Source organism: Oncorhynchus clarkii, chromosome 9 (genome assembly GCF_045791955.1).
Source record: "Oncorhynchus clarkii lewisi isolate Uvic-CL-2024 chromosome 9, UVic_Ocla_1.0, whole genome shotgun sequence".
NCBI classification, from domain to species: domain Eukaryota; kingdom Metazoa; phylum Chordata; class Actinopteri; order Salmoniformes; family Salmonidae; genus Oncorhynchus; species Oncorhynchus clarkii.
Window position 1 is genome coordinate 4,999,162 of NC_092155.1, and position 23,318 is coordinate 5,022,479.

The 23,318-nt window shown below is 50.2% G+C and overlaps 2 protein-coding genes across 3 annotated transcripts in view; one reads left to right on the forward strand and one right to left on the reverse strand.

Moving 5' to 3' along the window:
- Nucleotides 1-23,191, forward strand: LOC139415781 (ring finger protein 150b). The gene is made up of 6 exons (XM_071163869.1): nucleotides 1-753; nucleotides 8,726-8,976; nucleotides 16,053-16,207; nucleotides 19,147-19,243; nucleotides 19,767-19,998; nucleotides 21,724-23,191. Exons 1-6 carry the CDS (start codon nucleotides 300-302, stop codon nucleotides 21,837-21,839), a joined length of 1,305 nt encoding a protein of 434 aa, XP_071019970.1. The 5' UTR covers nucleotides 1-299; the 3' UTR covers nucleotides 21,840-23,191.
- Nucleotides 1-23,318, reverse strand: part of LOC139415792 (galactose-specific lectin nattectin-like) — a 1,187,935-nt gene that overhangs the window by 696,298 nt on the left and 468,319 nt on the right. The gene's annotated exons all lie outside the window — the stretch shown is intronic.

Here is a 23,318-nt window from a genome sequence, read left to right on the forward strand (position 1 = left end):
GGTCGCTGGTTACCGTTTCCTCGCGGTAGCTTGGAAACAACCTTTTGTTGTTTTGTTGATTTGAGGTTTTGAAAAAGGAAGTGTGTGTTTTTTTCCCCTTCGGCTTTCTGCAATCCTACATTAAGTAGCTAGTAGAGGAGGAGGTGTGTTTACATACAGAGAGAGAGAGAGAGAGAGAGAGAGAGAGACCGGGGGGTGGATGGAAAACAACCCGTTCCTTATGGCGTAACTAACTAACAGTATCTAGTTGTAGGTGTGGACGGTACTGCAGACAGAGATCATAATAAACCCAGATAGTAATGATCATGTCGTTGATGCAGGCCTGCCGCAGTTTAGCCCTGTCTACATGGCTCCTGTCGTTTTGTTTCGTTCACCTCCTCTGTTTGGACTTTACCGTCGCCGAGAGAGAGGAGTGGTACACCGCTTTCGTTAATATCACCTACATAGACCCGGTCACCTCTGAAGTCCGGACGGAGAAAGCAGAATACGGTCGATACGGGGAACACTCGCTTAAACGCGACGCAAAAGGAGTCGTGGTACTTCCTTCTCTCTCTCAGGATAGACAAGCCTGTGATCCCGGTACCCGGTTCGCTGTTCCGGTCCAAGGCAGTGCGTGGATAGCCCTGATTGCCAGGGGAAACTGCACATTTAAAGATAAGATAAGACACGCAGCGAGCCAAAACGCCTCGGCCATCGTTATATTCAACGTTGGATCCAGCAACTCCAATGATACAATCACCATGCCACATTCAGGTATGGACTAGCAGGCCAGATCGTCATATGATGTATCGGGTCACACAGGGTGGGGAGTTGTTATGCATAGATGACTTGTTTACTGCGATCATCCAGGGCGTAGGTGTTATGTCTATCTTGTAAGTCTTGTGTGTATGTAGCTATGTATAATTATGAATAGGGGATAGAGACCCCACCATGCAGTGTGTATAGTATAGGGGGTAGAGACCCCACCATGCAGTGTGTATAGTATAGGGGGTAGAGACCCCACCATGCAGTGTGTATAGTATAGGGGGTAGAGACCCCACCATGCAGTGTGTATAGTATAGGGGTAGATAACCCATCATGCAGTGTGTATAGTATAGGGGTAGAGACCCCATCATGCAGTGTGTATAGTATAGGGGTAGAGACCCCACCATGCAGTGGGTATAAAAGGGGGTAGAGAGACCCCACCATGCAGTGGGTATAGTATAGGGATAGAGACCCCACCATGCAGTGTGTATAGTATAGGGGGTAGAGAGACCCCATCATGCAGTGGGTATAGTATAGGGGGGTAGAGACCCCACCATGCAGTGTGTATAGTATAGGGGGTAGAGACCCCACCATGCAGTGTGTATAGTATAGGGGGTAGAGACCCCACCATGCAGTGTGTATAGTATAGGGGTAGAGAACCCATCATGCAGTGTGTATAGTATAGGGGTAGAGACCCCATCATGCAGTGTGTATAGTATAGGGGTAGAGACCCCACCATGCAGTGGGTATAAAAGGGGGTAGAGAGACCCCACCATGCAGTGGGTATAGTATAGGGATAGAGACCCCACCATGCAGTGTGTATAGTATAGGGGGTAGAGAGACCCCATCATGCAGTGGGTATAGTATAGGGGGGTAGAGACTCCACCATGCAGTGTGTATAGTATAGGGGTAGAGACCCCACCATGCAGTGTGTATAGTATAGGGGTAGAGACCCCACCATGCAGTGTGTATAGTATAGGGGTAGAGACCCCACCATGCAGTGTGTATAGTATAGGGGTAGAGACCCCACCATGCAGTGTGTATAGTATAGGGGTAGAGACCCCACCATGCAGTGTGTATAGTATAGGGGGTAGAGACCCCATCATGCAGTGTGTATAGTATAGGGGTAGAGAGACTCCACCATGCAGTGGGTATAGTATAGTATAGGGGGTAGAGAGACCCCACCATGCAGTGTGTATAGTATAGTGGGATAGAGACCCCACCATGCAGTGGGTATAGTATAGGGGGTAGAGACCCCACCATGCAGTGGGTATAGTATAGGGGGTAGAGACCCCACCATGCAGTGTGTATAGTATAGTGGGTAGAGAGACTCCACCATGCAGTGGGTATAGTATAGTATAGGGGGTAGAGAGACCCCACCATGCAGTGGGTATAGTATAGTATAGGGGGTAGAGACCCCACCATGCACTGGGTATAGTATAGGGGGTAGAGACTCCACCATGCAGTGGGTATAGTATAGGGGGTAGAGACCCCACCATGCAGTGGGTATAGTATAGGGGGTAGAGACCCCACCATGCAGTGGGTATAGTATAGGGGGATAGAGACCCCACCATGCAGTGTGTATAGTATAGGGGTAGAGACCCCACCATGCAGTGGGTATAGTATAGTGGGATAGAGACCCCACCATGCAGTGGGTATAGTATAGGGGGATAGAGACCCCACCATGCAGTGGGTATAGTATAGGGGGTAGAGACCCCACCATGCAGTGTGTATAGTATAAGGGTAGAGACCCCACCATGCAGTGTGTATAGTATAGTGGGATAGAGACCCCACCATGCAGTGTGTATAGTATAGGGGGATAGAGACCCCACCATGCAGTGGGTATAGTATAGGGGGTAGAGACCCCACCATGCAGTGTGTATAGTATAGGGGGTAGAGACCCCACCATGCAGTGTGTATAGTATAGGGGGTAGAGACCCCACCATGCAGTGGGTATAGTATAGGGGTAGAGACCCCACCATGCAGTGTGTATAGTATAGGGGGTAGAGTCCCCACCATGCAGTGTGTATAGTATAGGGGGTAGAGACCCCACCATGCAGTGGGTATAGTATAGGGGTAGAGACCCCACCATGCAGTGGGTATAGTATAGAGGTAGAGACCCCACCATGCAGTGTGTATAGTATAGGGGGTAGAGACCCCACCCCACAGTGTGTATAGTATAGGGGTAGAGACCCCACCATGCAGTGTGTATAGTATAGGGGGTAGAGACCCCACCATGCAGTGTGTATAGTATAGGGGGTAGAGACCCCATGATGCAGTGGGTATAGTATAGGGGTAGAGACCCCACCATGCAGTGTGTATAGTATAGGGGGTAGAGACCCCACCCCACAGTGTGTATAGTATAGGGGTAGAGACCCCACCATGCAGTGACCATGCAGTGTGTATAGTATAGGGGTAGAGACCCCACCATGCAGTGTGTATAGTATAGGGGTAGAGACCCCACCCACCATGCAGTGTGTATAGTATAGGGGTAGAGACCCCACCATGCAGTGGGTATAGTATAGGGGTAGAGACCCCACCATGCAGTGGGTATAGTATAGGGGTAGAGACCCCACCATGCAGTGGGTATAGTATAGGGGTAGAGACCCCACCATGCAGTGGGTATAGTATAGGGGTAGAGACCCCACCATGCAGTGTGTATAGTATAGGGGTAGAGACCCCACCATGCAGTGGGTATAGTATAGGGGGTAGAGACCCCACCATGCAGTTCAATCGAGTACAGGCTTAACTGAATGATAGCAGACTAAGTAAAATATGGACGTTTATGGAATAGTTTTGGGGGTCGGGTTTTGTCTCTGAGGAATGCTCCTCAGAGACAGATGTTGATGACAGGTTGCCCTATGCTGGGCAGCTGGCCTCGGGAACCACCCCGGCTGGGAGAACGGGGTTCCCATGACGGCCTTTCAGGTTATCATGCTGGTGGTGGGAAGGTGAAAGTTCATTGGAAGACTGTTGCAGCAAAACATAAAGTGACAGACAAGGGATGAGTAAATACTCCCCTAGATGTATTCCCATTGGTTGACAGAAAGGGGAGGGATTATTGCGTAATTGAGCCCCTAGGTTAATCGGCGAGCGTTCTGGAATGTTCCTACTGTGCCGTGCTCATAGGCTGAAGTTAATTGGTGAATGGCATTCTGCATGTTTGCTAATGGTAAAGATGAGGAGAGACTGGATGCTAATCCTGCTGAGGTAACATTCTAACCTCTATGCTGATGAGGTAACATTCTAACCTCTATGCTGATGAGGTAACATTCTAACCTCTACCCTATAAATACCAGCTATGCTGATGAGGTAACATTCTAACCTCTATGCTGATGAGGTAACATTCTAACCTCTATGCTGATGAGGTAATGTTCTAACCTCTATGCTGATGAGGTAACATTCTAACCTCTACGCTATAAATACCAGCTATGCTGATGAGGTAACGTTCTAACCTCTATGCTGATGAGGTAACGTTCTAACCTCTATGCTGATGAGGTAACGTTCTAACCTCTATGCTGATGAGGTAACGTTCTAACCTCTATGCTGATGAGGTAACATTCTAACCTCTATGCTGATGAGGTAACATTCTGACCTCTATGCTGATGAGGTAACATTCTAACCTCTATGCTGATGAGGTAACATTCTAACCTCTATGCTGATGAGGTAACATTCTAACCTCTATGCTGATGAGGTAACATTCTAACCTCTATGCTGCTGAGGTAACATTCAAACCTCTATGCTGATGAGGTAACATTCTAACCTCTATGCTGATGAGGTAACATTCTAACCTCTATGCTGCTGAGGTAACATTCCAACCTCTACCCTATAAATACCAGCTATGCTGATGAGGTAACATTCTAACCGCTATGCTGATGAGGTAACATTCTAACCTCTATGCTGATGAGGTAACATTCTAACCTCTATGCTGATGAGGTAACATTCTAACCTCTATGCTGCTGAGGTAACATTCCAACCTCTACCCTATAAATACCAGCTATGCTGATGAGGTAACATTCTAACCGCTATGCTGATGAGGTAACATTCTAACCTCTATGCTGATGAGGTAACATTCTAACCTCTATGCTGATGAGGTAACATTCTAACCTCTATGCTGATGAGGTAACATTCTAACCTCTATGCTGATGAGGTAACATTCTAACCTCTATGCTGATGAGGTAACATTCTAACCTCTATGCTGATGAGGTAACATTCTAACCTGTTTGCTGATGAGGTAACATTCTAACCTCTATGCTGATGAGGTAACATTCTAACCTCTATGCTGATGAGGTAACATTCCAACCTCTACCCTATAAATACCAGCTATGCTGATGAGGTAACATTCTAACCGCTATGCTGATGAGGTAACATTCTAACCTCTATGCTGATGAGGTAACATTCTAACCTCTATGCTGATGAGGTAACATTCTAACCTCTATGCTGATGAGGTAACATTCTAACCTCTATGCTGATGAGGTAACATTCTAACCTCTATGCTGATGAGGTAACATCCTAACCTCTATGCTGATGAGGTAACATTCTAACCTGTTTGCTGATGAGGTAACATTCTAACCTCTATGCTGATGAGGTAACATTCTAACCTCTATGCTGATGAGGTAACATTCTAACCTCTATGCTGATGAGGTAACATTCTAACCTCTATGCTGATGAGGTAACATTCTAACCTCTATGCTGATGAGGTAATGTTCTAACCTCTATGCTGATGAGGTAACATTCTAACCTCTACGCTATAAATACCAGCTATGCTGATGAGGTAACGTTCTAACCTCTATGCTGATGAGGTAACGTTCTAACCTCTATGCTGATGAGGTAACGTTCTAACCTCTATGCTGATGAGGTAACGTTCTAACCTCTATGCTGATGAGGTAACATTCTAACCTCTATGCTGATGAGGTAACATTCTAACCTCTATGCTGATGAGGTAACATTCTAACCTCTATGCTGATGAGGTAACATTCTAACCTCTATGCTGATGAGGTAACATTCTAACCTCTATGCTGATGAGGTAACATTCTAACCTCTATGCTGCTGAGGTAACATTCAAACCTCTATGCTGATGAGGTAACATTCTAACCTCTATGCTGATGAGGTAACATTCTAACCTCTATGCTGATGAGGTAACGTTCTAACCTCTATGCTGCTGAGGTAACATTCTAACCTCTACCCTATAAATACCAGCTATGCTGATGAGGTAACATTCTAACCGCTATGCTGATGAGGTAACATTCTAACCTCTATACTGATGAGGTAACATTCTAACCTCTATGCTGATGAGGTAACATTCTAACCTCTATGCTGATGAGGTAACATTCTAACCTCTATGCTGATGAGGTAACATTCTAACCTCTATGCTGATGAGGTAACATTCTAACCTCTATGCTGATGAGGTAACATTCTAACCTGTTTGCTGATGAGGTAACATTCTAACCTCTATGCTGATGAGGTAACATTCTAACCTCTATGCTGATGAGGTAACATTCTAACCTCTATGCTGATGAGGTAACATTCTAACCTCTATGCTGCTGAGGTAACATTCTAACCTCTATGCTGATGAGGTAACATTCTAACCTCTATGCTGATAAGGTAACATTCTAACCTCTATGCTGATGAGGTAATATTCTAACCTCTTTGCTGATGAGGTAACATTCTAACCTCTGCTGATGAGGCAACATTCTAACCGCTACCCTACACACAAAAAATATATATAAACACAACGTAAAGTGTTGGTCCCATGTTTAATGAGCTGACATGAAAGATTACAGAAATGTTCCATACTCAGAAAAAGCTTGTTTCTCCCAAATTTTGTGCACAAATTTGTTTACATCCCTGTTGTGAGTATTTCTCCTTTGTCAAGATAATCCATCCACCTGACAGGTGTGGCATATCAAGAATCTGATTAATCAGCATGATCATTACACAGGTGCACCTTGTGCTGGAGACAATAAATGACAACTAAAATGTACCGATGTCTCAAGTTTTGAGGGAGCGTGAAATTGGCATGCTGACTGCAGGAATGTCCACCAGAGCTGTTGCCAGAGATGGTATAGAAATTAGCATTACCTTAAGTCGTTTTTAGAGAATTTGGCAGTACGTCCAACCGGCCTCAACCGTGGACCACGTGTGACCATGACAACCCAGGACCTCCGCATCCGGCTTCTTCACCTGCGGGATCTTCTGAGACCAGACAGGTGATGAAACTGGGTTTGCTCGTGGTCCTTACCAGGGTCTTGACCTGACTGCAGTTCGGCGTCGTGACCGACTTCAGTGGGAAAATGTTCACCTTCGATGGCCGCTGGCACGCTGGAGAAGTTTGCTCTTCACGGATGAGTCCCGGTTTCAACTGTAGCGGTCAGACAGCGTGTATGGTGTGGTGTGGGCGAGCGGTTTGCTGATGTCAACGAGGCGGTGGGGTATTGGTAATGGACAGGCATAAACTACAGTCAACAAACCCAAAAGCATTTTATCGATGGCAATTTGAATGCACAAAAATACAGTGACGTGATCCTGAGGCCCGCTGTAAGGCAATTTTTTTGTTAGATATATATTTTTTTAATATCTGTGACCAACGGATTCATATCTGTATGTCCAGTCATGTGAAATCCATCGATTTATGACCTAATGATTTTATTTTAAATTGACTGATTTTCCTTAAATGAACTCAGAAAAATATTTTTAAATGTTTTTTTCATTTTTTTTTCTAGTTTGATCAGGCCACTATCAGTTGATCAGGCCACTATCAGTTGATCACTATCAGTTGATCAGGCCACTAACAGTTGATCAGGCCACTATCAGTTTGATCAGACTGGAGAAACTAGATGGCTGTTGTTTATGTAAACAATGAGGAAGTGATGGGAGAGAAAGAGCCGTGCAAACTACAGTATTCCCTCTGTGAGGAGACAATGAATGAAATTTGAGTCAGGAGAACTGAAATGCAATACTACAGTTGATTGAGCTCGTAGTAGACGGAGCCTACAGACAAAACATCAAAACGCATTAAGAACACCTTCTTAATATTGAGTGGCCCAGCCAGAGCCCGGACTTGAACCCTGATCGAACATGTCTGGAGAGACCTTAAATTAGTTGTGCAGCGACGCTCCCCATCCAACCTGTCAGAGCTTGAGAGGATCTGCAGAGGAGAATGGGAGAAACTCCACAAATACAGGTGTGCCAAGCTTGTAGAATTATACCCAAGAAGACTCGAGGCTGTAATCGCTGCCAAAGGTACTTCAACAAAGTACTGAGTAAAGGGTCTGAATACTTGTGTAAATGTGATATTTCCATTATTTTTTAAATGAATTTGCAAAAACTTCTTAACCTGTTTCTGCTTTGTCCTTTATTATGGCGTATTGTGTAGATTGATGAGTAAAAAAAGTATGCTTTAATCCATTTTAGAATAAGGCTGTAACGTAACAAAATGTGGGAAAAGTAGAGGGGTCTGAATACATGTCCATCTCTCTCTCACACACACACACACACACACACACACACACACACACACACACACACACACACACACACACACACACACACACACACACACACACACACACACACACACACACACACACACACACACACACACACACACACACACACACACACACACACACACACACACACACACACACACACACACACACAGGGACCTAACATGAGGCAGGAAAACAATCCCCGCACCATCTCCACCAGCCTGTACCGTTGATTGGTATCAAGGGACTTAACGTGTACCTGGTGTTTATGTTAGGATGGAACACTCAGGAGTTCTGTTTACAGTCCCAGTGTTCTTAGAATCTATGTGGAGGTTCTAAATTCTGCCACAGGAGACGAGTCCGGTCCCAGACAGCAACAAGGCTTCTTCTGCTGAGCAGTGAAGACACACACACACACACACACACACACACACAGGGAGTCTGTTTTATTTGTATTCCTGTCCTAAAATCTCCCCTCCCTCCCTTCTCAGGTATGGGTGACGTGGTCGCCATCATGATCCCCGAGCCTAAAGGTCGTGAAGTCGCTGCTCTGCTGGAGCGGAACGTCACGGTAACCATGCACATCACCATAGGAACGCGTAACCTCCAGAAGTACGTGAGCAGGACATCGGTGGTGTTCGTCTCCATCTCCTTCATCATCCTGATGATCATCTCTCTGGCCTGGCTCGTCTTCTACTATATACAGAGGTTCAGATACGCCAACGCACGAGACCGCTACCAGGTACACACAGGGCTGGCACAACGCACAAGACCGCTACCAGGTACACACAGGGCTGGCACAACACACGAGACCGCTACCAGGTACACACAGGGCTGGCACAACGCACGAGACCGCTACCAGGTACACACAGGGCTGGCACAATGACCCTAGAGACCGCTACCAGGTACACACAGGGCTGGCACAATGACCCTAGAGACCTCTACCAGGTACACACAGGGCTGGCACAATGACCCTAGAGACCGCTACCAGGTACACACAGGGCTGGCACAACGCACGAGACCGCTACCAGGTACACACAGGGCTGGCACAATGACCTTAGATCCAACCAGGTACACACAGGGCTGGCACAATGACCCTAGATCCAACCAGGTACACACAGGGCTGGCACAATGACCCTAGATCCAACCAGGTACACACAGGGCTGGCACAATGACCCTAGATCCAACCAGGTACACACAGGGCTGGGACCCTAGAACCGATGGTTATAGATGAAGACGGTCACGAAGAAGGGATGGCTGGTCATTTGGGCTGTTTCTGACACTTAACAACGACATTAAACTTAATTTGTTCTTGAAGAAACAAGCAAGGTGTTGAGGCAGAGGCAACTTCCCCCACAATGCAGCAGCACACATAATGAATAGAACAGGCTTGGAACCTCTAACCTTGGTCAAATGACTGGTAAATAGAATGAATAGAACCTCTAACCCTGGTAATATGACTGGTAAATAGAATGAATAGAACCTGTAACCCTGGTAATATGACTGGTAAATAGAATGAATAGAACCTCTAACCCTGGTAAATAGAATGAATATAACCTCTAACCCTGGTAACATGACTGGTAAATAGAATGAATAGAACCTGTAACCCTGGTAATATGACTGGTAAATAGAATGAATAGAACCTCTAACCCTGGTAAATAGAATGAATATAACCTCTAACCCTGGTAATATGACTGGTAAATAGAATGAATAGAACCTCTAACTCTGGTAATATGACTGGTAAATATAATGAATAGAACCTCTAACCCAGGTAATATGACTGGTAAATAGAATGAATAGAACCTCTAACCCTGGTAATATGACTGGTAAATAGAATGAATAGAACCTCTAACCCTGGTAATATGACTGGTAAATAGAATGAATAGAACCTGTAACCCTGGTAATATGACTGGTAAATAGAATGAATAGAACCTCTAACCCTGGTAATATGACTGGCAAACAGAATGAATAGAACCTCTAACCCTGGTAATATGACTGGTAAATAGAATGAATAGAACCACTAACCCTGGTAATATGACTGGTAAATAGAATGAATAGAACCTGTAACCCTGGTAATATGACTGGTAAATAGAATGAATAGAACCTGTAACCCTGGTAATATGACTGGTAAATAGAATGAATAGAACCTGTAACCCTGGTAATATGACTGGTAAATAGAATGAATAGAACCTCTAACCCTGGTAATATGACTGGCAAACAGAATGAATAGAACCTCTAACCCTGGTAATATGACTGGTAAATAGAATGAATAGAACCACTAACCCTGGTAATATGACTGGTAAATAGAATGAATAGAACCTGTAACCCTGGTAATATGACTGGTAAATAGAATGAATAGAACCTGTAACCCTGGTAATATGACTGGTAAATTCATGGATGCAACGGTTGCCTGGTATTGTGATGCAATCATTTCCATGGTAATGTAGAAGGTTTATTCAAATGATGTTAACTGATGTGGCTCATGCTGTGGAATGTTTTTTTTTTTTGTTTTGTTGTAATGTCAGTTGAGTTGAATTAACAAATGTCAGATCACATTGATGGGTACACTTCCTGTTTTTACTTCCTGCTATGCTCCTGTGGTTACACTCGCCATGGCTGCCAGTCCACCCATTATGACATCATTGACTTGAATGGGGTCGCCGTTCTGTTCATGTAAACAACAATGATGGCAGCAGTCGAGTGGAGGAGAGGAGAAATGTGTGTGTTTGCTATTTCAACGGTTATTATGGAGACAGCGGTCATTTGGCTCCAAAAATCCTAAATTCCTTGGCCGTCACAACCCTACACACACGCGCGCACACACACACACACACACGTTCAGATGCGCCAATGCACGAGCCCACGACCAGGTACACACAGTATCCTCGTACACTGCTGCAACCAGGGTGCAGTTCACTAACACAAGACCACGACCAGGTACACACAGTATCCTCATACACTGCTGCAACCAGGGTGCAGTTCACTAACACAAGACCACGACCACGTACACACAGTATCCTCGTACACTGCTGCAACCAGGGTGCAGTTCACTAACACAAGACCACGACCAGGTACACACAGTATCCTCGTACACTGCTGCAACCAGGGTGCAGTTCACTAACACAAGACCACGACCACGTACACACAGTATCCTCGTACACTGCTGCAACCAGGGTGCAGTTCACTAACACAAGACCACGACCAGGTACACACAGTATCCTCATACACTGCTGCAACCAGGGTGCAGTTCACTAACACAAGACCACGACCAGGTACACACAGTATCCTCATACACTGCTGCAACCAGGGTGCAGTTCACTAACACAAGACCACGACCAGGTACACACAGTATCCTCGTACACTGCTGCAACCAGGGTGCAGTTCACTAACACAAGACCACGACCAGGTACACACAGTATCCTCGTACACTGCTGCAACCAGGGTGCAGTTCACTAACACAAGACCACGACCAGGTACACACAGTATCCTCGTACACTGCTGCAACCAGGGTGCAGTTCACTAACACGAGACCACGACCAGGTACACACAGTATCCTCGTACACTGCTGCAACCAGGGTGCAGTTCACTAACACAAGACCACGACCAGGTACACACAGTATCCTCATACACTGCTGCAACCAGGGTGCAGTTCACTAACACAAGACCACGACCAGGTACACACAGTATCCTCGTACACTGCTGCAACCAGGGTGCAGTTCACTAACACAAGACCACGACCAGGTACACACAGTATCCTCGTACACTGCTGCAACCAGGGTGCAGTTCACTAACACAAGACCACGACCAGGTACACACAGTATCCTCGTACACTGCTGCAACCAGGGTGCAGTTCACTAACACAAGACCACGACCAGGTACACACAGTATCCTCGTACACTGCTGCAACCAGGGTGCAGTTCACTAACACAAGACCACGACCAGGTACACACAGTATCCTCGTACACTGCTGCAACCAGGGTGCAGTTCACTAACACAAGACCACGACCAGGTACACACAGTATCCTCGTACACTGCTGCAACCAGGGTGCAGTTCACTAACACAAGACCACGACCAGGTACACACAGTATCCTCATACACTGCTGCAACCAGGGTGCAGTTCACTAACACAAGACCACGACCAGGTACACACAGTATCCTCGTACACTGCTGGAACCAGGGTGCAGTTCACTAACACAAGACCACGACCAGGTACACACAGTATCCTCGTACACTGCTGCAACCAGGGTGCAGTTCACTAACACAAGACCACGACCAGGTACACACAGTATCCTCGTACACTGCTGCAACCAGGGTGCAGTTCACTAACACGAGACCACGACCAGGTACACACAGTATCCTCATACACTGCTGCAACCAGGGTGCAGTTCACTAACACAAGACCACGACCAGGTACACACAGTATCCTCGTACACTGCTGCAACCAGGGTGCAGTTCACTAACACGAGACCACGACCAGGTACACACAGTATCCTCGTACACTGCTGCAACCAGGGTGCAGTTCACTAACACAAGACCACGACCAGGTACACACAGTATCCTCATACACTGCTGCAACCAGGGTGCAGTTCACTAACACAAGACCACGACCAGGTACACACAGTATCCTCGTACACTGCTGCAACCAGGGTGCAGTTCACTAACACGAGCCCACGACCAGGTACACACAGTATCCTCGTACATTGCTGCAACCAGGGTGCAGTTCACTAACACGAGCCCACGACCAGGTACACACAGTATCCTCGTACACTGCTGCAACCAGGGTGCAGTTCACTAACACAAGACCACGACCAGGTACACACAGTATCCTCGTACACTGCTGCAACCAGGGTGCAGTTCACTAACACAAGACCACAACCTATTGCAGACATATATTTCACTGTTTTGTTTATAGCTTTTTAAGGACTAACCCCCATTTTCTGTCTCACGTCAGATAGCGACGGCCGTCTGCACTGATCTGTGTGAATACTCGCAAACGGGAACGGGATAGCTAGAAAGAAGTCCGGCTACAATATGCCGTCCTAACGTTTTGAAAATGTTACCACGGTTACATCGTCCACTGAGCCCCCTTTCGCCCTCAAAAGAGTCCGAGTTGACCCTGACCCAAAACTATTAACCTGTAACCCTGACCCTAACCCTGACCCTGACCCAAAACTATTAACCTGTAACCCTGACCCTAACCCTGACCCAAAACTATTAACCTGTAACCCTGACCCTAACCCTGACCCAAAACTATTAACCTGTAACCGTGACCCTAACCCTGACCCTAACCCTAACCCTGACCCAAAACTATTAACCTGTAACCCTGACCCTAACCCTGACCCAAAACTATTAACCTATAACCCTGACCCTAACCCTAACCCTGACCCTATAACCCTGACCCTAACCCTATAACCCTGACTGTATAACCCTGACCCTATAACCCTGACCCTAACCCTAACCCTGACCCTATAACCCTGACCCTAACCCTATAACCCTGACTGTATAACCCTGACCCTATAACCCTGACCCTAACCCTAACCCTGACCCTATAACCCTGACCCTAACCCTATAACCCTGACTCTATAACCCTGACCCTATAACCCTGACCATAACCCTAACCCTGACCCTATAACCCTAACCCTATAACCCTGACTCTATAACCCTGACCCTATAACCCTGACCCTAACCCTATAACCCTGACTCTATAACCCTGACCCTATAACCCTGACCCTAACCCTAACCCTGACCCAAAACTATTAACCTGTAGCTAATAGTTTAGTTTTTTTTCATGAGCAAGTCATCCCTACCGAATTCTATCCCTACCGAAATCTAGCCAAGGTGTTTTGTGATGGGGTAGAATCAGTATTTATGACATTTTGAAATTTGCAAATGTATCTAGCTAACTCTCTACCAAGCTAATGTCTGCTGGCTGATTTTTAACATGTCTCAAATCAATCCGTATGAAACAAACGACGGGGATGCGAACGACACCAGTTCACACACTCCACGGTGAATACGCCCTTTTTTTAAATTTCACCTTTTTTTCACCAGGTGGCCAGTTGAGAACAAGTTCTCATTTACAACGGCGACCTGGCCAAGATAAAGCAAAGCGGTGTGACACAAACAACAACAACAACAGTTACACACGGGATAAACAAACATACAGTCAATAACACAATACAAAAAGTCTATATACAGTGTGTGCAAATTTAGTAAGACTTCTCTCTCTCGCCCCCTCCTCTCTCTCTCTCTCTCTCTCTCGTTTCCCCGTCCCTCTCTCTCTCGTTTCCCCGTCCCTCTCTCCCTCGTTTCCCCGTCCCTCTCTCCCTCGTTTTCCGTCCCTCTCTCTCTCGTTTTCCGTCCCTCTCTCTCTCGTTTCCCGTCCCTCTCTCTCTCGTTTCCCCGTCCCTCTCTCTCTCGTTTCCCCGTCCCTCTCTCTCTCGTTTCCCCGCCCCTCTCTCCCTCGTTTCCCCACCCCTCATTTCCCCGCCCCTCTCTCCCTCGTTTCCCCGCCCCTCTCTCTCTCGTTTCCCCGCCCCCTCTCTCTCTCTCTCTCGTTTCCCCGCCCCTCTCTCTCTCTCTCTCGTTTCCCCGCCTCTCTCTCTCTCTCTCTCTCTCGTTTCCCCGCCCCTCTCTCTCTCTTTTCCCCGCCCCTCGCTCTCTCGTTTCCCCGCCCCTCGCTCTCTCGTTTCCCCGCCCCTCTCTCTCTCGTTTCCCCGCCCCTCTCTCTCTCGTTTCCCCGCCCCTCTCTCTCTTGTTTCCCCGCCCCTCTCTCTCTCGTTTCCCCGCCCCTCTCTCTCTCGTTTCCCCGCCCCTCTCTCTCTCTTTCCCTCGTTTCCCCGCCCCCTCTCTCGTTTCCCCGCCCCTCTCTCGTTTCCCCGCCCCTCTCTCGTTTCCCCGCCCCCTCTCTCGTTTCCCCGCCTCTCTCTCTCTCGTTTCCCCGCCCCCTCTCTCGTTTCCCCGCCCCCTCTCTCGTTTCCCCGCCCCCTCTCTCGTTTCCCCGCCCCCTCTCTCGTTTCCCCGCCCCCTCTCTCTCTCGTTTCCCCGCCCCTCTCTCTCTCGTTTCCCCGCCCCCTCTCTCGTTTCCCCGCCCCTCTTTCCCTCGTTTCCCCGCCCCCTCTCGTTTCGCCGCCCCCCTCTCTCTCTCGTTTCCCCGCCCACTCTCTTGTTTCCCCGCCCCCTCGTTTCCCCGCCCCCTCTCTCTCTCGTTTCCCCGCCCCTATCTCGTTTCCCCGCCCCCTCTCTCGTTTCCCCGCCCACTCTCTCGTTTCCCCGCCCCCTCTCTCGTTTCCCCGCCCCCTCTCTCGTTTCCCCGCCCCTCTCTCTCGTTTCCCCGCCCCTCTCTCTCTCTCCCCGTCCCTCTCTCTCGTTTCCCCGCCCCTCCCTCTCTCCCCCTGCACCCCCCTCTCTCTCCCCCCCGCACCCCCCTCTCTCTCCCCCCCGCACCCCCCTCTCTCCCCCCGCACCCCTCTCTCTCCCCCCCGCACCCCTCTCTCTCCCCCCGCGCCCCTCTCTCTCCCCCCCCGCGCCCCTCTCTCTCCCCCCCGCGCCCCTCTCTCTCCCCCCCGCGCCCCTCTCTCCCCCCCGCGCCCCTCTCTCCCCCCCGCGCCCCTCTCTCCCCCCCGCGCCCTCTCTCTCTCGTTTCCCCGCCCCTCTCTCTCTCGTTTCCCCGCCCCTCTCTCTCTCTCGTTTCCCCGCCCCTCTCTCTCTCTCCCCTTGCCCCCTCTCTCATTTCCCCGCCTCTCTCTCTCTCGTTTCCTCTCCCCTCTCTCTCTACCCCCCGCCCCTCTCTCTCGTTTCCCCTCCCCTCTCTCCAGAGGCGTCTGGGAGATGCAGCTAAGAAGGCCATCAGTAAGCTGCAGGTCAGGACCATCAGGAAGGGAGACGGGGAGACGGAGTCAGACTTTGATAACTGTGCTGTGTGTATTGAGGGTTACAAGCCAAACGACGTGGTCAGGATACTACCCTGCAGGTAACTAAGACCGTTAGAAACACCTAAAGGGTAACGAGGCCTTTATTCAGTGTCCAGTATGAAGGAAGTTGAGGTAGTTTTGAGATCCAATAGTTTAAAAAAAGTCATTTTTTATTTAACTAGGCAAGTCAGTTAAGAACTAATTCTTATTTACAATGACTGCCTACCCCCGGCCAAACCCAGACGACGCTGGGCCAATTGTGCATCTCCCTGTGGGACTCCTAATCACGGCCGTTTGTGATACAGCCTGGAATCGAACCAGCGTCTGTAGTGATGCGTCTAGCACTCCGATGCAGTGCTTTAGACCGCTGTAATACAGCCTGGAATCAAACCAAGGTCTGTAGTGATGCATCTAGCACTCCGATGCAGTGCCTTAGACCGCTGTAATACAGCCTGGAATCGAACCAAGGTCTGTAGTGATGCGTCTAGCACTCCGATGCAGTGCCTTAGACCGCTGTAATACAGCCTGGAATCAAACCAGGGTCTGTAGTGATGCCTCTAGCACTGAGATGCAGTGCCTTAGACCGCTCTAATACAGCTTGGAATCGAACCAAGGTCTGTAGTGATGCGTCTAGCACTCCGATGCAGTGCCTTAGGCCGCTGCTCCACTTGGGAGCCCCAATTTTGTGCTAAAGCTAGTTAGCGACTTCCTTTAAACGCAGAGACAACTAAATGGTTTCCATGAATTCATCTGGGCACATAAGACTGTAAAAACGGTTCAATATGTTCTTCTTTCTCTCTTGAGCGGAAGCTCGGGGTCCAGAACATTATTTGTGGACTGCAAATTGACCCCAAGAATCACCCCCAAAACAGATGTGTTTTCACTAAAACATAATTATTTCGATCCAAAAGCTTAATTTTGTATACGATCACGTCTATCTATTGTGCGTTGGAACAGATTTCTTCAATCGAAAATCCCTTGGAGCTGATTTCCTGTTGTTTTTACAGTCTTATGTCTACAAAAAAATTAATTAAAATTTGTAAAAAAAAAATTGCGGGGAAATTTGTCGGGAGGGCAAATAAAACACGTGGGCCAAATTTGATTCGCAGGCCGCCAGTTGGTGAACCCTGTACGAAAAATACATATTGTTTTTACACAAAGGCAAACTTCACGTCGGGAATCTGTGATGTCATCGGCCTCCCCGGAACACCTATTGAGAGGTGCCTTTTTTGTTAAGTCAATCAGGAGGTAAACGAGGTCAAAGGAGACTGGCCCTTTAATATCTCCTTTTTGATAAGTCAATCAGGAGGTAAACGAGGTTAAAGGAGACTGGCCCTTTTAATATCTCCTTTTTGTTAAGTCAATCAGGAGGTAAACGAGGTCAAAGGAGACTGGCCCTTTAATATCTCCATTTTGTTAAGTAAACGAGGTTAAAGGAGACTGGCTTGCCACTTTATTACACCTGATTATAACACATTTGTAAACCTTTTTTTATAAACACTTGCCCTGCTGCTAAACCTACCTTGGCACTCGTGTCGTAAACCACCTGTTATGAACGCGTTACCGACCCGTTATGAACGTGTTACCGACCCGTTATGAACCCGTTACCGACACGTTATGAACGTGTTACCGACCCGTTATGAACCCTTACCGACCCGTTATGAACCCTTACCGACACGTTATGAACGCGTTACCGACCCGCTATGAACGCGTTACCGACCCGTTATGAACGCGTTACCGACCCGTTATGAACGCGTTACCGACCCGTTATGAACCCGTTACCGACCCGTTATGAACCCCTTACCGACCCGTTATGAACGCGTTACCGACCCGTTATGAACGCGTTACCGACCCGTTACGAACGCGTTACCGACCCGCTATGAACGCGTTACCGACCCGTTATGAACGCGTTACCGACCCGTTATGAACGCGTTACCGACCCGTTATGAACGCGTTACCGACCCGTTACCGACCCGTTATGAACGCGTTACCGACCCGTTATGAACGCGTTACCGACCCGTTATGAACGCGTTACCGACCCGTTATGAACGCGTTACCGACCCGTTATGAACCCGTTATGAACGCGTTACCGACCCGTTATGAACGCGTTACCGACCCGTTATGAACGCGTTACCGACCCGTTATGAACGCGTTACCGACCCGTTATGAACGCGTTACCGACCCGTTATGAACGCGTTACCGACCCGTTATGAACACTTACCGACCCGTTATGAACCCGTTACCGACCCGTTATGAACCCGTTACCGACCCGTTATGAACCCTTACCGACACGTTATGAACGTGTTACCGACCCGTTATGAACGCGTTACCGACCCGTTATGAACCCGTTACCGACCCGTTATGAACCCGTTGCCGACCCGTTATGAACCCGTTATGAACGCGTTACCGACCCGTTATGAACCCGTTATGAACGCGTTATCGACCCGTTATGAACGCGTTACCGACCCGTTATGAATGCGTTACCGACCCGTTATGAACGCGTTACCGACCCGTTATGAACCCTTACCGACCCGTTATGAACCCGTTACCGACCCGTTATGAGCCCGTTACCGACCCGTTATGAGCCCGTTACCGACCCGTTATGAGCCCGTTACCGACCCGTTATGAGCCCGTTACCGACCCGTTATGAACGCGTTACCGACCCGTTATGAATCCGTTACCGACCCGTTATGAGCCCGTTACCGACCCGTTATCGACCCGTTATGAACCCTTACCGACCCGTTATGAACCCTTACCGACCCGTTATGAACCCTTACAGACCCGTTATGAACGCGTTTCCGACCCGTTATGAACCCTTACCGACCCGTTATGAACCCGTTACCGACCCGTTATGAACCCTTACCGACCCGTTATGAACTGTTTTATAAAAGCCATGGTTGCGTTTCTCCTCTCAGACATCTGTTCTATATGTTATAGACCTGTTATAACCTGTCATAGACCTTTTTATAAACATGTTATAACCTCTATCTCCTCTCAGACATCTGTTCCATAAGAACTGTGTGGACCCCTGGCTGCTGGATCACAGGACCTGTCCCATGTGTAAGATAGACATCCTCAAAGCCCTGGGCATTGCTGTGAGTCATTTCAGAATCAAAGTCACTCATTCAAATGAATCAAATGCTGCTTTTTTTTCTTCTGTTGGTCACCATCAGATTTGAATTGACTCAAATGAATCTAAACTTGACTCCCTCGCTGGACTCAAATGAATCTAAACTTGACTCCCTCGCTGGACTCAAATGAATCTAAACTTGACTCCCTCGCTGGACTCAAATGAATCTAAACTTGACTCCCTCGCTGGACTCAAATGAATCTAAACTTGACTCCCTCTCACCAACACCATTGAATATGTTTGAACTGAACCCACATATACTGAACTGTTTCTCTCTCTGCTCTTTCACTGCTCTCTCCTCCTCTTCCTCTCCTCACTATCTCTCTCATCCCCTCCCCGTCACGCTCATCCCCTCCCTGTCTCTCATCCCCTCCCTGTCTCTCATCCCCTCCCCGTCTCTCATCCCCTCCCCGTCTCTCATCCCCTCCCCGTCTCCCTCTCATCCCCCCTCGTCTCTCTCTTTCTCTCCCTCTCTCTCTCCTCTCCAGTTAAATGCAGACTGTCTGGATGACCTGCCCTTGGACTATGAGATGGTGGGTGGGGTGGAGGGTCTGGTCCTGGAGGCTGTGGTGTCGGCGGGATCCAGTGACGGGACCCTCAGTGAGGGAGGGTCGGTGGTTCTAGACCCGGGGATGCGGAGGGTGGGGCTACCCCAAGATTACCACGACCCAGACCCTCTGAGGGACAGTCCCATTACTGTTACTACTGATACCCACACAGGTGAGACTACTGATACCCCCACACACAGGTGAGACTCTCCCCCCACACCCCCTCTCCCTCGCACCCCCCCTCTCCCTCGCAACCCCCCCTCTCCCTCGCACCCCCCTCTCCCTCGCACCCCCCCTCTCCCTCACATCCCCCCTCTCCCTCGCATCCCCCCTCACCCTCGCATCCCCCCCTCTCCCTCGCATCCCCCCCTCGCATCCCCCCTCACCCTCGCATCCCCCTCTCCCTCGCACCCCCCCTCTCCCTCGCACCCCCCCCACCCTCGCATCCCCCCCTCTCCCTCGCACCCCCCCTCTCCCTCGCATCCCCCCTCACCCTCGCATCCCCCCCTCTCCCTCGCACCCCCCCTCTCCCTCGCACCCCCCCTCTCCCTCGCATCCCCCCCTCTCCCCGCACCCCCCCTCACCCTCGCATCCCCCCCTCACCCTCGCACCCCCCCTCTCCCTCGCACCCCCCCTCTCCCTCGCATCCCCCCCTCTCCCTCGCATCCCCCCCTCACCCTCGCATCCCCCCCTCACCCTCGCATCCCCCCCTCCCTCGCACCCCCCCTCTCCCTCGCATCCCCCCCTCTCCCTCGCATCCCCCCCTCTCCCTCGCACCCCCCCTCTCCCTCGCACCCCCCCTCACCCTCGCATCCCCCCCTCACCCTCGCATCCCCCCTCTCCCTCGCATCCCCCCCTCACCCTCGCATCCCCCCCTCACCCTCGCATCCCCCCTCTCCCTCGCACCCCCCCTCTCCCTCGCACCCCCCCTCTCCCTCGCACCCCCCCTCTCCCTCGCATCCCCCCCTCTCTCGCTCCCCCCTCTCCCTCGCATCCCCCCCTCACCCTCGCATCCCCCCCTCTCCCTCGCACCCCCCCTCTCCCTCGCATCCCCCCTCACCCTCGCATCCCCCCCTCTCCCTCGCACCCCCCCTCTCCCTCGCATCCCCCCTCACCCTCGCATCCCCCCCTCACCCTCGCACCCCCCCTCACCCTCGCACTCTCCCTCGCACCCCCCCTCTCCCTCGCATCCCCCCCTCACCCTCGCATCCCCCCCTCACCCTCGCACCCCCCCTCTCCCTCGCACCCCCCCTCTCCCTCGCACCCCCCCTCTCCCTCGCATCCCCCCCTCTCCCTCGCACCCCCCCTCTCCCTCGCACCCCCCCTCTCCCTCGCATCCCCCCCTCACCCTCGCATCCCCCCCTCTCCCTCGCACCCCCCCTCTCCCTCGCACCCCCCCTCTCCCTCGCACCCCCCCTCTCCCTCGCACCCCCCCTCTCCCTCGCATCCCCCCCTCACCCTCGCATCCCCCCTCTCCCTCGCACCCCCCCTCTCCCTCGCACCCCCCCTCTCCCTCGCACCCTCCCTCTCACCCTCGCATCCCCCCCTCACCCTCGCACCCCCCCTCCCCCGCACCCCCCTCTCCCTCGCATCTCCCCCTCTCCCTCGCATCCCCCTCTCCCTCGCATCCCGCCCTCTCGTCTCTCATCCTCCTCTCCCTCGCATCCCCCCCTCGCCCTCGCATCCCCCCCTCGCTCTCACCCCCCTCTCCCTCACATCCCCCCCTCTCGTCTCTCACCCCCCTCTCCCTCGCGCCCCCCCTCTCCCTCGCATCCCCCCCTCTCCCCTCTCACCCTTCTCTCTAGGTGAACTCCTGCCCGTGACGAGCAGTGCGTCCCTGGTGTTCGCTGTAGAAACAGAAACATCCCCCCCTCTCCCCTCTCACCCTTCTCTCTAGGTGAACTCCTGCCCGTGACGAGCAGTGCGTCCCTGGTGTTCGCTGTAGAAACAGGGCTGTCGAACGAAGACCTTTCACTGGAACAACCAGCCCCTGCTGGGGACAACAAGTCCTGAGACCCGGGCCACACCAGGACCAGAACAAGGTCTTACCGGGGTGAGTCTGGGTTACCTTGGTTCTGTATTGTCTTGACTATACTTGGGACAAATCTAACTTGGGACAGAGGACAGAGACATACCTGTAGGCTAGATAAACCTGCCTGGAATGGGCCTACCTGGAATGGGCCTACCTGGATAAACCTGCCTGGAATGGGCCTACCTGGATAAACCTACCTGGATAAACCTACCTGGAAGGGGCCTACCTGGATAAACCTACCTGGAATGGGCCTACCTGGATAAACCTACCTGGAAGGGGCCTACCTGGAATGGGCCTACCTGGATAAACCTACCTGGAATGGGCCTACCTGGATAAACCTACCTGGAATGGGACTACCTGGATAAGCCTTCCTGGAATGGGTCTACCTGGATAAACCTACCTGGAATGGGCCTACCTGGATAAACCTACCTGGAATGGGCATACCTGGAATGGGCCTACCTGGATAAACCTACCTGGAATGGGCATACCTGGAATGGGCCTACCTGGATAAACCTACCTGGATAAACCTACCTGGAATGGGCCTACCTGGATAAACCTACCCGGAATGGCCCTACCTGGATAAACCTACCTGGAATGGGCCTACCTGGATAAACCTACCTGGAATGGGCCTACCTGGATAAACCTACCTGGATAAACCTACCTGGAAGGGGCCTACCTGGATAAGCCTACCTGGAATGGGCCTACCTGGATAAACCTACCTGGAATGGGCCTACCTGGATAAACCTACCTGGAATGGGCATACCTGGAATGGGCCTACCTGGATAAACCTACCTGGAATGGGCATACCTGGAATGGGCCTACCTGGATAAACCTACCTGGAATGGGCATACCTTGAATGGGCCTACCTGGATAAACCTACCTGGAATGGGCCTACCTGGATAAACCTACCTGGATAAACCTACCTGGAATGGGCCTACCTGGATAAACCTACTTGGATAAACCTACCTGGAATGGGCCTACCTGGATAAACCTACCTGGAATGGGCCTACCTGGATAAACCTACCTGGAATGGGCCTACCTGGATAAACCTACCTGGAATGGGCCTACCTGGATAAACCTACCTGGATAAACCTACCTGGAATGGGCCTACCTGGATAAACCTACCTGGATAAACCTACCTGGATAAACCTACCTGGAAGGGGCCTACCTGGATAAACCTACCTGTGAGTGATTCCAGATGAAACCAGGACAAAAAAAGAACCACATTTGATTTTCTGGAAATTGTATCCATAGACGGGTTGTTTTTGGAGGAAGAATTATTGACATGTTTTACATTTTGTATCTAAAGCATAATAAAAAAATAAAGTATTAATCAAATTTGGCATATTTCTGACATGTTGACCTTACCCAGTCCTCCTGGGAGACTCCATAGTGTTCAATCTGTAGGTGCTCCAAAGCAACAGTTGGTGTGTTTTGTAATATGAGTCGTACCTACCCGG

Excerpts from the sequence above, each read along its gene's own strand:
- LOC139415781 (XM_071163869.1), top strand. The coding sequence starts at position 300 with ATGATCATGTCGTTGATGCAGGCCTGCCGCAGTTTAGCCCTGTCTACA. Across the intron at positions 8,977-16,052 it reads ACGCACGAGACCGCTACCAG|AGGCGTCTGGGAGATGCAGC; the intron begins GTACACACAGGG and ends CCCTCTCTCCAG. Across the intron at positions 16,208-19,146 it reads GTCAGGATACTACCCTGCAG|ACATCTGTTCCATAAGAACT; the intron begins GTAACTAAGACC and ends ATCTCCTCTCAG.